Genomic DNA, 13,227 nt, shown 5'->3' on the forward strand with positions numbered 1-13,227 from the left:
ATGGAACTCAGTTATAGTTCATCACCACAAAGCCGTTATTCTTAATGGTTTTCAGAGAGATTTCCCTCATAAAAATCTCAAACCTTTTTAGCTCTGCCATATTTGACCTTCCAGGAAGCCATGAAAAGTAGCTTGAAGCTATTTTGCCCCTCTAAGATCAGTTTGGTCATTCTCTTATTCATTAACTACCTGTGAGAATACTCAACTAATTCAGCTCTGATGAACCCGTCCGCTTGACAGACGAGTAAATTATCTACTGCTGCGTTTGAAGACGGAGTTCATCAAACTTTTCATTAGTCAATTAACCTTTCTGTCGTCCTTTTTCCAACTGAAAAGTTGTAGCTCTAAATGAACTTTCCCAGGAATTTATGAAAAATCAGCTCTCTGTGTTTGATTAGGATAATAAGAACTTTTCATTCTTAATGGAATTTTAATGAAGCACCGATATGTGCTGCTTACATTATATATATCTGTTTGTAATATGTGCATGTGAGAGTTTTAGACCTTCTGGAACATTTGCACTCAAACTGGGCTTTGGGAAACAGCACACGCTCACACTAGCATTAAAACCACTTTGTTTTTGCATGTGTCATCCTCTCGTCCTGCCTTATCCTTTGATTTGTCATCATCAGTCCTCTCTACCATCACTCCATCTCCCAGCATTCTCTCCACTCGCATGCCTCTAACCTCTATCATCAGTACCACCGCCTCCGCTGCAACCAGCCCCTCCTCTTCTGGTAAGGCTTCATCTGCTTTCATGTTTGATTCCTGTGCAAAACCTAACAAAGATAATAATAAATGAATGTGTCCCCTAAACTATTGAGTTTACGATTAAACAGGCTGAACAGGAAGCCTCAAAAATGGCCGTTACCTCTAAACGCTAATCCATAAGACTAATCGATGGGTTCCAAGAGAACACATATACACAGTGTGTACATAGAGAAATTGTTACTTGAAAGTTATATGAGGACTTTTATCTCCCAAATGTCATCAGGCTAAATAATTTTGCCACCTTTTCAGGTGGACCCCTCCCAGTCTAGTCATGAAAATTAAATACCAGTAAAATTACACATCTAAGTTTCATCATAGGCTTCCTTCAGGTTGGCGCATAGCTTATTGTATCTGCAGACAGTCACATGAAGAAGAAAATCTTCACAGGATTTATGCAGCCTTACCAGCAGGACAACAACAGTTTAGTCTTTACCTGCTAACCATGCAGGTGAATTCTACGACTCAATTCCTTGTCATTCCTAACATCAAAAGTTTACCTCTCCTGTGACTACATAACATTTAATCTTTAATCAGTGGTATTTGTGGTGTTAGATAAACAGCATAGATAGAATATTTCTGTACCAGTTATTGTTCTGGCAGTCGACCTTTGACCTCAACAGTGAGTGGTAACAGTTGTTTGTGTTAGAATAACCTGTTCAGTGAGCAAGTTTCACATTTCTCATAATGCATCATTAATGTGTCGTTGAATCCAAGATACTTTTGTGTTACTGACATAATCCAATCTGATCTAATCAGTTTTGCCTAATACTACCATCACCACCACCACCAGAGCTCCTACCTCTGCATCTACCGATACTAATGTTTCTGCATCCAGCAGCACAGCACATGGTAAGGTAGCTAACACTATCTTCATATACAGTGTTGTCAGTAGCTGCCCTTCTTTATGACTCTGTTAACAGCTGTTTTTGTTGTAATTAATCTTTTTTTTAAAGAAAGATTAAAAAGCTGCTGCTAAAACCCAAATCCAAGTGGACATGATGGTAAATGGTCACAGGATTTTGTAACCATCACACGAAACACTACTTTTTTCCCCAAATGATGTGACTTCAAAGTTCAAAATATTCTAGTTTTTATAAACTAAAATAATTATGTAGTCATATTTTACAATCCAGTAATGGATTTGATTCAAATTAGTCTTAGAATAAGGAGAGAAAACTTACACATGTGGAAAAACTCGTATAAATTGTCACTGAGTGAGGTTTTTATGTTTTCATGAATGTGCTGTAATGACGGGTAGTTAGAAGAAGAAGTGGCTTTTAAGGCCTTTCACTGCCTTGAAGTGAGTGGGTCCTTTCACAGATACAAAGCGAGAAGTTGCTTTCGCATGATTTACTGAATTATTAACTAATCAAAAAAAAACCCCAAAACTTAAATTCAACTTAAAGCACAATAAAGCATACAGCATCGTATTGACGTCTCCACAGTTTAGGTTTGTTTTACCTGCTGTTGTTCTCATATTGATGCATTTTGAACGCATTAATATAGGATGTAGTCCACTGTGAGCATTTTGAATCAGTTGTTATTCTGTCAGTGTCACTGTGTTTTTTTGTTTTCCCTCCAAAAAGCAGCTCTTTTTCACAAACATCCCGACGGCATCTAATACAGACGTTCATATGTTGCTAGCTCCATTCTATAGCTGCCTTTTAATCCTTACAATAAAAGCCATGCCTCAAAACACAGCTTTACTTTACGTTTATATTTACACTTTATTTTACTGTTGTTGGATATTTTGTGACCTGCTCGTTTGTGACTACAGTTGAGGGTGCACAGGTACGTTCACACCAACTTTTCTGGGTGCGTTCGGGCCACTGTGAAGCCCTGTGCTCATCCGACCTTTGATGGTTGCAGGTTGCAGGGCCACTCACCTGTTACTGTACAAGGACGGCCCAATGGAGCACAAAGGAAGTTTGTTCCACATGTGGTGGAGTTTGGTGTTCATGCTCATTAACGTGTTATGTTCAGCTCAAAGAATTTAGTTTGATTTATGTAATGTGGTCACAACATGCAGCGGCTGGCATCATAACATATATCATGCGCGCTTTTTTTGGCGACAGCAGGAAGGATGTACCAACAGACGTATCCATATTAATCACTGTCTTTGTTTCTAGTTTATTTGTGACACTGATCACTGATACCACATTACATCAGAAATATGGCATTTCTATATGAAGCTCTATGAGGCTGCGATGTAGCGACAGCATGTGTCAGTTCAGATGACTGATAATCTGTGATTGTTTACTTCCTGTAGCCCAACAGCCAACCAGCAGCACGGCAGCTGTTTCATCTTTTACCACTAACCATCCAGATACTAACCCCACCCTGCATGGTAAGAGGAACAGTAATACCATTGCCAAAACTGGCATGAATAATGCTGTCACTGTCTAACTGCATGGATTTTTAACAGTAGTATTTATGCAGCAGATACAGAAACTGTATATGATTGGATGTTGTTGTGCCACAGCCTCAGCTCTTATAAACATAAACGTGTCCCCAAAAAGTTGATTCTGGTTATCTGGACTTGGCCTTTATTTCCTGTGTCTTAAGATCTTGATTGTCATATACTGTTGAGGATAGTTTTAGGCCTCGGGCTTCGTCTTTTAATAATACATTGATTTGTTCTTACTCTTCTTCAGCATGTTTAATTCTTTTAGTCCCTACTCTCATTTCTTCTTCTACACACTGTTCCAGAAACATCTGGCCAGCTGCAGTTCATGACTACTAACCAACCAGAGACTAACATAGCTGTTCCTGCTGCTTCTTCCTGGGGTAACATTCACACTTCCATGTCTAGCTCTTAAACCAAGATCAGTGTTAGCCAATCCTCATCATTCCTGTGGAATATGTGAGGCTTTTCTGCTAATAGCTGTGTGTTTGCACTGCAGGATCTAAGGCCCATGAAACTTTATTTTTGGGGGTCTTTTTTGTTTCCTTCTCCTTTTTTAGCTCTTTAACTGCTTAATCAGCCTAACCTAGTTATAGTCATGTCATATCTTTTGCTTTGGTTTCTTCTCGTATGGTTCATGCACTCCTTTGTTTCATATCGCTGTTACAGACATAGTAATCACTGTACAATCCTACAATACTGTCTGTGACTGAAGGATGTTGAGATGGCTTATGTAAAAATATCGTGTCCTATATTAGTGGTTTATTTTTGAAATGCATTTTTTTACCTTTATTTATTGTATGTAACTTGCTTTTTCACTATAATTACATCTGCTTCGATCGGCCATATCCCGGTGACAGTGGAGGAGACTCAAATTATGCTTCAGCAACCTGAGCCAATGGCCTTGAAGTCCAGGTCCCTGACTGTTTGGCCAGCTGGTTACCTCAGAAGACAGACTTCTGGATTTACTGTTGCTGCACTCTCTTTTTCCCAAAACCCTAGACATCCAGTTCCTTTAGTCCACAAAATCAGGCAAACCAGGTCTGCGTTTTTTCGCAATCCTCCTGGAGGAGCTTCTCTTCATAGATCTCTTACGTCCAGTCCTTTGAATCCCCCCGCTCAAACCCCCAGTCCCCATCATTCAGCTCATCAATCCAGATTCTTAGCTTCAGTCCCTGGTTCCTCTGGTCCATCTGAAGCTACCCGCCCCAGACCCCCTGCTCCCTTCCAAAGACCTCCACGGTATCGAAGATCCAAGATTTCCCTGGGGTACATTTCAACCCCTTTGAGGAAGAGGCCAAACCGAGGAAGACATCAAGCTACCACTAAAGCACCACCTAGGGTGGAGATTCACATCACAAAACCTGCTGTTCCATTAGCTGATCTCAAATCCACAGCCAGGCTTAAATTCACACCAACGACTGGATTCAAAGACACAGATGGGTTGAAAGACTCGACGCCTGCAACCATTCATCTAAATATTTCTTCTGTTACGTCCCAACCAAAAACTTTTCACCAGTCAACCTCCAAAACGGAGGTCTCTACCACCACTCAGGACTTAAAGTTCCTTCCTGAATCTCATACTTCAAGTTCACCTCAGGGGTCACCTCTGCAGCAGAATAAAAGTGAGGCATTAGCTGCGGCTGGGCTAGCACCACTGTCATCATCGTCGTCATTGTTTTTGTCATCATTATCAGCACTTGGCATTAGGAAGAACAAACCTGTTGCTTCATCATGGTCACTCCTGAACATGAGTGGTGGTGAAATCCAAACATCTGCTGCGGGTAACCTGACAGATCAGGAGATACTGGATAATGAATATTCATCAGGCTCTGGGCCATTCATGTATGACATGACTGAACTTGTGGGGGAAAGGAGTCCTTATAGATTATATCAATTTGATGCCTTATCCAAAGAACCCAATACTGGACCTGATGCCAGAAACTCAGACCCGCAAAGTGCTTCCCACCTTTTCATCCAACCCTCAACTCCTTCTGAAAGAGGAAGTGAACATTTTTTCACTCAAACACATTTCCATAATGGCTCAGAAAGCCTGCTCAGCATCCTAGCAGCAGGCATCAAGCCTTTTAAAGATCACTCACCAGACCTACTGGTACCAGAAACATCCATCAGCACTCTTAATCAGACTTTGACAACAGCTCAAACCCACCACGAGCTTCCAAAGAGCAGCGGTCCAAGTGGACAGAAACAAGAGGAAAGTTCCTATGCACAACTGGAAAGACTGAGTTTGCAAGCAATGCCGCCTTCCCTTCCTCCCTCCTCTTCATCCCACCTCTTCATGCAGCCAACACCTTCTTTGCCGATGGCACATCTAAGCCCCCCTTCTTTCCTCGCCGAGGTGGTTTTCCCCAAACAAATCTTTTCCTCTTTTGTGCCACAGAAGGAAGACAAGGCCCAGATATCCTCACTTTCTTTAAACCCTCTGGGCAGTAAAGCTGGACTAGCTGTAGCCAGCAGTAGTCTGGTTAACAATTTATATACAGACGCACATGCACACATACAGTCTTCTGTGCACGTCATTCCCCATCGATCATCCATTCTCTCCCCTCCATCTCCTCCCTTTCACGAGCCATTCCAGAGCCCTCACTACTCCTCATCCAGTATCCTACCTCCTACTTCTCCCTTTTCTCTCTTTCAGTTAGAATTTACAGCCACCTCCGCCCATGCCTCCCCCATTCAAACCGTCATACCCCAGTACTCCCCACTCAGCCCCACCCTTCCCTTGGCCTCTGATCCCCTTTGGCCCACCCTGGTTCCTTTTCCACCTTCTGCTGCTCCTCGGTACCCCTCCCTCCTCCTGCCATCGTCTTCCCAGCCTGCAGAGCGAAGGCTTTCAGAAACTGCTCACATGCCAGTGTCTGTGTTGTCATTTCTGTCCTCGAATCTTCAAAATAACTTTGAGGACTCAACGGTTGACACAGCATCTTTGTTGTCATTTCCTCTCTTTTCTAAAGCCCCAGCTGAATCTCAGTCTCCTTTTGTTGATAGTGCACTGCACCCTGAATACCACTCTGCAGAAAAGTCCTCTAGTGGTTTATCTAAAGCTAACAGAAATGAAGTGCCCTCCACTGTGCACAACCTGTCCCCTGATACTCGATCACATACATTAACCCATGCAGAAGATTTTTCAGATAACTCCTTTAGTCACACTAACCCAACTCCCTCAAGATTATCTGTGGAGGCTCTGGTATCCAGTCCTGCAGCGCTTGTGCCGGACTTTGGTCCAGCCCTGTCACAATTAGAGTTTCCTGTATCAGAGCTAAATTTGTCAGTGGTTTTGTGGCCATCCTCAGATGCAGCTAGCCTGTCAGTCAGACCTTTTTTAGTTCATTCTCATCAGAAAGATTTGAGCGAGATAGAAACTCGTTCAGTGCTTCACACTGACACTGGCTTGACCTCGCTGCCAACAGCTGGTATTTGGGGCCATGATCACACTCTGGCTCTGCTCAGGGCAAATATTGAAGGAAAGCAAGAACCGCCCTCTTCCTCTGCCTCTTCTACATCATCTTCCAATGTCTTCCTTTTAACTCAAAGCTCTCACATCCCTTCATTTACCGACTCCGTCAGGGAGACAGAGGGGATGATGGGAGAGGAAACCGTTCTGACTCAGAAATCTTTGTCTGGGTCACAAGAGAGAGATTCTTCCAGCCCGACTGTTAACAGAGATCCTTGGAGGCTGCATTATGCAGTCTCACATTTACACAACCAGGGAGAAGCGAATGGAGCTGCTGGCACTCGGACCAACTCGCAGGCCCCTGCTGGCTATGACAGTGGATTTAGTCTCTCCACTCCGCCTTTGTTGAATCCGTCCCAGATGCTGGCACACCGCGACAGCTCAAGTGCACAGCCTGGTGTGACAGCCCCCCGGCACGCTCCGGGGATGGCTCTAGCACACGTCTCAGGCCTGACACGAGCTAATACTGTACAACCCGGCCGTCTGATCCAGACACACATTTCAGCACACATACAGCTGCCCACACACTCTAACAGTCAGGCACACACTCAGAACTTTAGGAGTGATGGGCTCAATTTGAGCGAGGGGGCTAACACCAGGGGGCCACGGCAGCAATCTCCAATCTTGAGTTTCTTCACACCCTCGCTTCCTGTCCTTTTGCCCTCCATGTCATCTTCTGTTTCTCTCGTAGAAAGTGTTTCACTTCTTCTTCCATCTCAGCACCTGTCTTGCACCTATCCTCCTGTCTCACCCTCTGTCTCCACCCTTTCATCCTCCTTTCTCCTCCCCAGCCGGGCGACATGGCCAGCAGCACCTGCTAGCATGATGAACACAGAAATTGGGTCCTTGTCACCCACTCGTCCTGTTAGATTCCTGCAGCCCACAGCAGCACAGTCCTTACAAAGACCCACCATACAGCCAGTTGAGGAGTTTATCTCAAACACTCAATCTCTTTCTTTTGGTCAAGTTTCCATGGAGTCCATCCAGTCACGCCTGCTTATTTCTCCTAACCAGGATGAGGTTTTATCACAGTTTACAAACCACTCTCAGCCACAAAATGAGTCTACGTTAGTCGGCGTTTTGATATCTGAGGCCTCAAATAAGCAAACTGCTGGTGGCAGATTATCACATCTCTCTGCTCCATTTAACCCTGCAGATGTTGTTCCAAAGATACACTTTGCTAATGAGCATGTCTCACCTGTGAGCAACAAAGCTCCTGTAATCTTAAGCGCTGTAACAGGCCATCACCCTAATGAGCATGTAACTCCACAATCTGCCCTGAATTCTCTCTCATCTCCTGTTGATATGCAGAATACTCCCTGTCCTATTTCTGAATCCTGTTATCAGCCTGGTTCTGCTACATCATCACAACCGAATGTTGCTCTGGTTCTTCCAACCCCCCTGCAGTCTTCTGACCTTAATACCCCCTCTTCCACCTCCAGATCCCCCACTGGCTTCTCTATCGAGATCACAAATCATGGCTTCATTTCTGGGCTTGATGAGCTCTCACCTCCTGGGAGAGACAACCACACCACAAACACAGCAGGCTTTAAATATATACCTGAGTCTAATTCAACCACTCCTGTGGCACTCCGAGACTCTCCTGTGGCGCCGGCTGCGATGACCAACATCACAGCAGCTAAAGATGCTAGTGCACTCGTAGAAAAAGGAAGTCTGGATGTGTCAGAGGGCAGTATGACAGGCAGCAGGCCAGTGCCGGTGCTCGTGAATGCAGCAGCAGCAGCAAAGTCAAATTTAACCGCCTCAGAGCCAGGTTTGAACTCAAGTCCAAATGTGTCGAATCACAGCAGGAACCAGAGCTCAGGAGGTTTAATGAAGGGGGACGTGAACCAAGACCACGGCACTGGCAAGATCAAAGACAAAAATCTCAACTTTTCCCCAACGCCTCCAGCAGCTGCCAGTGGTTGGCATCTCATAACCCCAAAGATCTCCTCTCCTACACCTCCATTCAGAGCTCTCAGTCCATCAGCTAACGCCGGCAGCAGCAGCAGCCTCAAAAAAGCCACGTTGCACCCCAGTCTGGGATCCCCAACAGCAAATCCATCCATCAGGCCCACACTGCCCTGCCGGTGTAAACAACGCTTTCTTTTTACATGTCAGTGTGGACTGCCATCGGGGAATAGTATGTTATGCAGCAACAACTTTGTTGTCATAGAAAATAAAAATTAAAAATCAGTAATATTACAAAATTGCAAAAATACAGTATTTAGTCTTCAAGTCTTTTAAAGGATCTGAATCAGAACGTTTTGATTTGAGCAGCATTACAAATGCATACGGACACCTGTGTCCGTATTATTAAGTGTTTTTGTGGTGTTTCCACCTCACAGTGTTCCCATAACCAACTCCATTCAACCAGCCCTCTTTGGTTCTGAAGAACATTACTGGTCCCCATTCAACTTCCTCCCTAATCTGAGGTGACAGTGACTCAGACCTTACCAGCTGATATCATTGTTGGCCCGGCCCAAAGAAACCAAGCTCTGGCTGCCAGTAACGGATAATCTTATAATAGAATAATCTGAATAATCTCAGAATGACATGTTCAGCTGTTGTACAGTCAGTTATGGGTCAGTCTTTGGTTGAGTTGTAATATCAATGCATTGGTTTAAAAACACAAAGACTTTAAGACTGAATACTCACTTCAGGTGGTTGGGTTTCAGAGCAGGTCAGTAGTTCGAATCATAGATGTCAGTACAAATGCTGTGATTGGGCGGGATTCCCATCAAAGTTGAGACTCGTGATTGGTTTAAAGTGATTCTGGCTCATTGTAGTTCATTAACCATGAGTTTAGCTGACCAATCAGATGTTGGTATTTAGCCTGGTACTTGTAGTGAAAAAAGGGATTGTAGTCTACTTTCTGCCTGTTTTCCTTTCCTCTCTGATAACTTCCAACACCTTTTCTTATTACATAGTTTTTCTGCTTTTCTTATATTCGTTTTTCAGTCCGTGCAGCTTCTTGGTGGAGGCATCCTGCTTTGGTGCTTCTCATCGTCCGCATGCTACTTTCTGCTATCAAATCAAATATTCAAAATCAATCAGCGGCACTCTGGAACTCTGAAAAGTATATTTATAACCAACGATAAGCAGCCTGCAGGATTTCCCTCCAGACCTGATGGAGTGGAGGTCTCATTTCCAGTCAGTAGCATTTACTAACAATTAGAGATATTAGAGAGACATCTCGTGGCCGGTGTCAAGCATAGCAGGAGCATGGAGGGCCCTACAAGGAAAAGCTTAGATGTGCCTCCTCTGAAACCGAAAGTATGCGTTAAAAAGTTTTTTTTTCTTTTTTCCCTTTTTTTATAAGCTTTAATCAGTTTTAATTCCATTAGTCGTTACTTTCTACACGTATCTGTTTTTAAGGAAATCAATACACACACAAAAACTCAGTTAAATGAGTCTGTGTAACAAGAAATAAATTTTACAGGAAGTTTCAGACCCCAAAACTCTTTAACATTTACATTTCTCCACAGATCTTTAACGTACCTGCTTCATAATTGTGCTCTTTATTCCTTTTTAAGGTGGATTTGTGAGAACGCAGATCAAAGGGTCAAACAATCCTGAGAAAGACTCAAATTGCACAAATCCTGCTTCAACTCCTTGATTTGTGCAGTTTGAAAAAAGAAAGGGGAATGACTGTTCTCCCCTCAGCGCCGACGTTATTGTCCGTCAGGCGGTGTGTTCCCATTTTTCATCATTTTACTTCAAAATGAGATTTTTACATAACTCGATCAGCTCAAACCGCTCGGGCCATCTCCTGCTATGTGCCACAGGCTCGGTATGAATTAGCTGTTGCACATCAAATCTGAAGTGCTCTTCTTTCTTTCTCCTGTGCTCTCACCTTGGTCTGCAGATGAGCAGTTTTACCGATTCGAGTTTGTGGTGGATGACAGCAGATCGCAGACGACACGGGAGACGCTTAAATCAGCCGTGGCTCTTTGGGTGAGTTTTTACTCCACTTATTCATCCATGTCCAGACCTCAGTGAGCGTAACCGTGGCAGCAGCGACAGACCTCATTAGATTTTCTTTCATAATTTTAATTAGTTGAAGCTCTGAGCAGCTTAACTTTATCAAACATAGAAATATACTAAAATATGATTTTCAATACAAAGTCAAAAAACTGTGTAAAATGTATTTTATTCAAAACATAACACAGAAAAAACCTAAAATTTCAGAACCGCTTCCAGTTATTATCTTCTTAAATGAAACAAAAGGAAGTCTCAGTACAACATAGTTTAATGTCTGATGTCTGTGGCAGCAGCCCTGCACTGGCAGTGATGGATTTACTGGTTACTCTGGTTGACTGGCATAGTGGTGGTGTAGCTACAGCAGCTAGCAGAAAGTGTATGATGCTGCAGATAAAAATGAAACAACAAAAAGTGTCAGAATATCTAAAAAACAAAAAGATCAAGTGTGCAATTACTCTCACTGCCAGGAGAGGGAGACAAAACAGCCACACTACATGAGTTCAGTAAAACACTGGCACAGAATTATTGAACAGAACTCAAACTTCATCTCCAGGTCTATGATAAACAAGATTAAAGTCATATTTTATTTAATAAGACTGAATTAAGATAACATGGGAGTGAAAAAGTTTTCTGAGCTGCTGAACTTAAAGAAATGAAGATTAGGAGAATACAGAGGTCGGGAGCAAGACTCACCTTTACCTGAACAAGCGATGACTTAGATTTGTTGGAACAGTTTTTACTCATGAAGCAGGTACATAAAGTTTCTTCTTCACACCAATGCGGCAGTTTAATATTCAGTGCTGAGCAGACTTCAAACCCGATCTGTTATTTTTACAGCTCAATCAGACCTTTCAGGACTGGATCCACAAAGTCTACGTGGGCAACATCAGGTAATCCTGCAAACAGCTATCACACAAAGTGCACACGACCTAGGGCAAAGGTGCTTTTGTATGGGTGATGCTGTTTGGGTCTGTGCTCGTCTTCAGCCATTTCACAATAGCTAAAAAGATGAGCTACACCAAGGAGAGAAAAAAGAAATGGTTAGAAACAGTTAGACCTGTGAGAGCGACAGGTCAAGCCAGGATGAAGTTTACTGTCCTGCTCCTGTGAGCACGAGTGCAGATGTGTGAGGTGTTTGAAGCTGAGCAGTAAGGCTCTGCGCTCCTGGGTCATATTTTGAGGTGAACAGTAGAAGTCTGACTTATGTGCTTCCTCCTGGCTGCAGGTACTTTACTGTGTTCATGCAGCATTTATCATTTGTAGTCTTTCATCTCTGCTGCTTCTCTTCTTTTCCCTCTCCAGTGTTCAGCTGAGTCCACAGACTGCAGGAAACCTGAGCAGGTAGCATGACTCTGTTTAACTCTGCAGGTTCCTGTCATTATGTGCTCACCAGCTCATAGAAGACAGGTGTTTAGGATGGTAGGTCATTCTGGCATGTCTCTTTTTGCTGCAGCTATGAGTGCCGTGGTCTGCTGGTTTATACCGAGATCATCAACAAGAACCTGAGCCTCATCGATGATGCGTCTGCCCGGCTCAGACAGGGGAGCGTGTCAGAGGGTGTGGAGATCCAGAGCGCCTCTGTGGAAGTCAAACAGATTGGTGAGAAGGTTACACTGAACGCTAAACACAGAAAAACAAGAACCGGAGATAATAAAGAAGTATGGTTTCTGCACATCACTCACACAACTCTCTGGATTTGATTTGTTGTGGATTTTATTGTCTAAAGTCTGTCTGTTCGCCTTCTCTGATCACTCTGTGCCCTGGATGTTTTTCCTGTTTCATTATATGAATGTATGTCTGCTTCAAAACTGTGAAATCACTCCTGTTTTTTTCTGCTTAAAGAAAATTGCCCGTACGACCCGCCTTGGCCTGAAACCAGACCGACCGTTACTGAGTACCAGCCCTGCTTCCCCAACAAGAAATGGAGGACCTGGTAACACGAACACACACAAAACATGAGCTGAATGCAGCCAAACACGAATATTTGATTGCAATATTTCCAGCTCCATATTCTTATTTTCCACTTGACAATAATCCTTCATCATCCTTGCAACTAGCACGTTTGCACAGGTTCAAGGCAAATATTAGGATTTGCACTTATATTCACGAACTGTTATTTATTTCATATCCATCTTTTGTAGGCACTTTGTTCTCATGATCATTGTGAGGTTTTCGTGTTTCTGGGGAGAGTCATTAATCAAGACTGCATGATATATCCCAAAATGTATTTTAAGAACCTCCACTGTGATAAAATCAGCAGTAAAAGCAGCTCATATCTTTTCTTTGTTAGAGTCTGTGGTTTTAATCAGATCTTTCTGAGACACTGTGTGTTCAGTGAAACAGCATTTGATGTTGATTTATTGACTTAATTCATCTTCCTGTAATGTTATACACCTCATGGTGATTTATGATTTATTAGTACGACAAGCAGGACATCTTCAGACGCCCACGAGTGCCTCAGCATAAATTCTCAAAGGTGGTCCTTAGTGGGGTTAACTGTGGAGTCAGTGGGGCTAAAGTTCTGGTTATTCTTCTCCTTTTATCACACGTTTCCACAGCAGCATTTCTGTTGAGCAGACTCAATGATAAAGTC

At 43.2% G+C, this 13,227-nt stretch overlaps 1 protein-coding gene across 2 annotated transcripts in view; it reads left to right on the plus strand.

The window, feature by feature from the left end:
• adgrg6 (adhesion G protein-coupled receptor G6) overlaps window positions 1-13,227 on the plus strand; it is a 92,309-nt gene that overhangs the window by 53,722 nt on the left and 25,360 nt on the right. For both annotated transcript variants that reach the window (XM_005732776.1, XM_005732777.1), the window contains 5 exons: window positions 10,519-10,607; window positions 11,472-11,524; window positions 11,937-11,975; window positions 12,088-12,233; window positions 12,477-12,567. In XM_005732776.1, the coding sequence (XP_005732833.1) occupies window positions 10,519-10,607; window positions 11,472-11,524; window positions 11,937-11,975; window positions 12,088-12,233; window positions 12,477-12,567 (418 nt within the window). The remainder of the gene's footprint in view (window positions 1-10,518; window positions 10,608-11,471; window positions 11,525-11,936; window positions 11,976-12,087; window positions 12,234-12,476; window positions 12,568-13,227) is intronic.

Source organism: Pundamilia nyererei, unplaced genomic scaffold (genome assembly GCF_000239375.1).
Source record: "Pundamilia nyererei isolate P.nyererei 1_Seehausen unplaced genomic scaffold, PunNye1.0 scaffold00048, whole genome shotgun sequence".
Lineage (NCBI taxonomy): Eukaryota > Metazoa > Chordata > Actinopteri > Cichliformes > Cichlidae > Pundamilia > Pundamilia nyererei.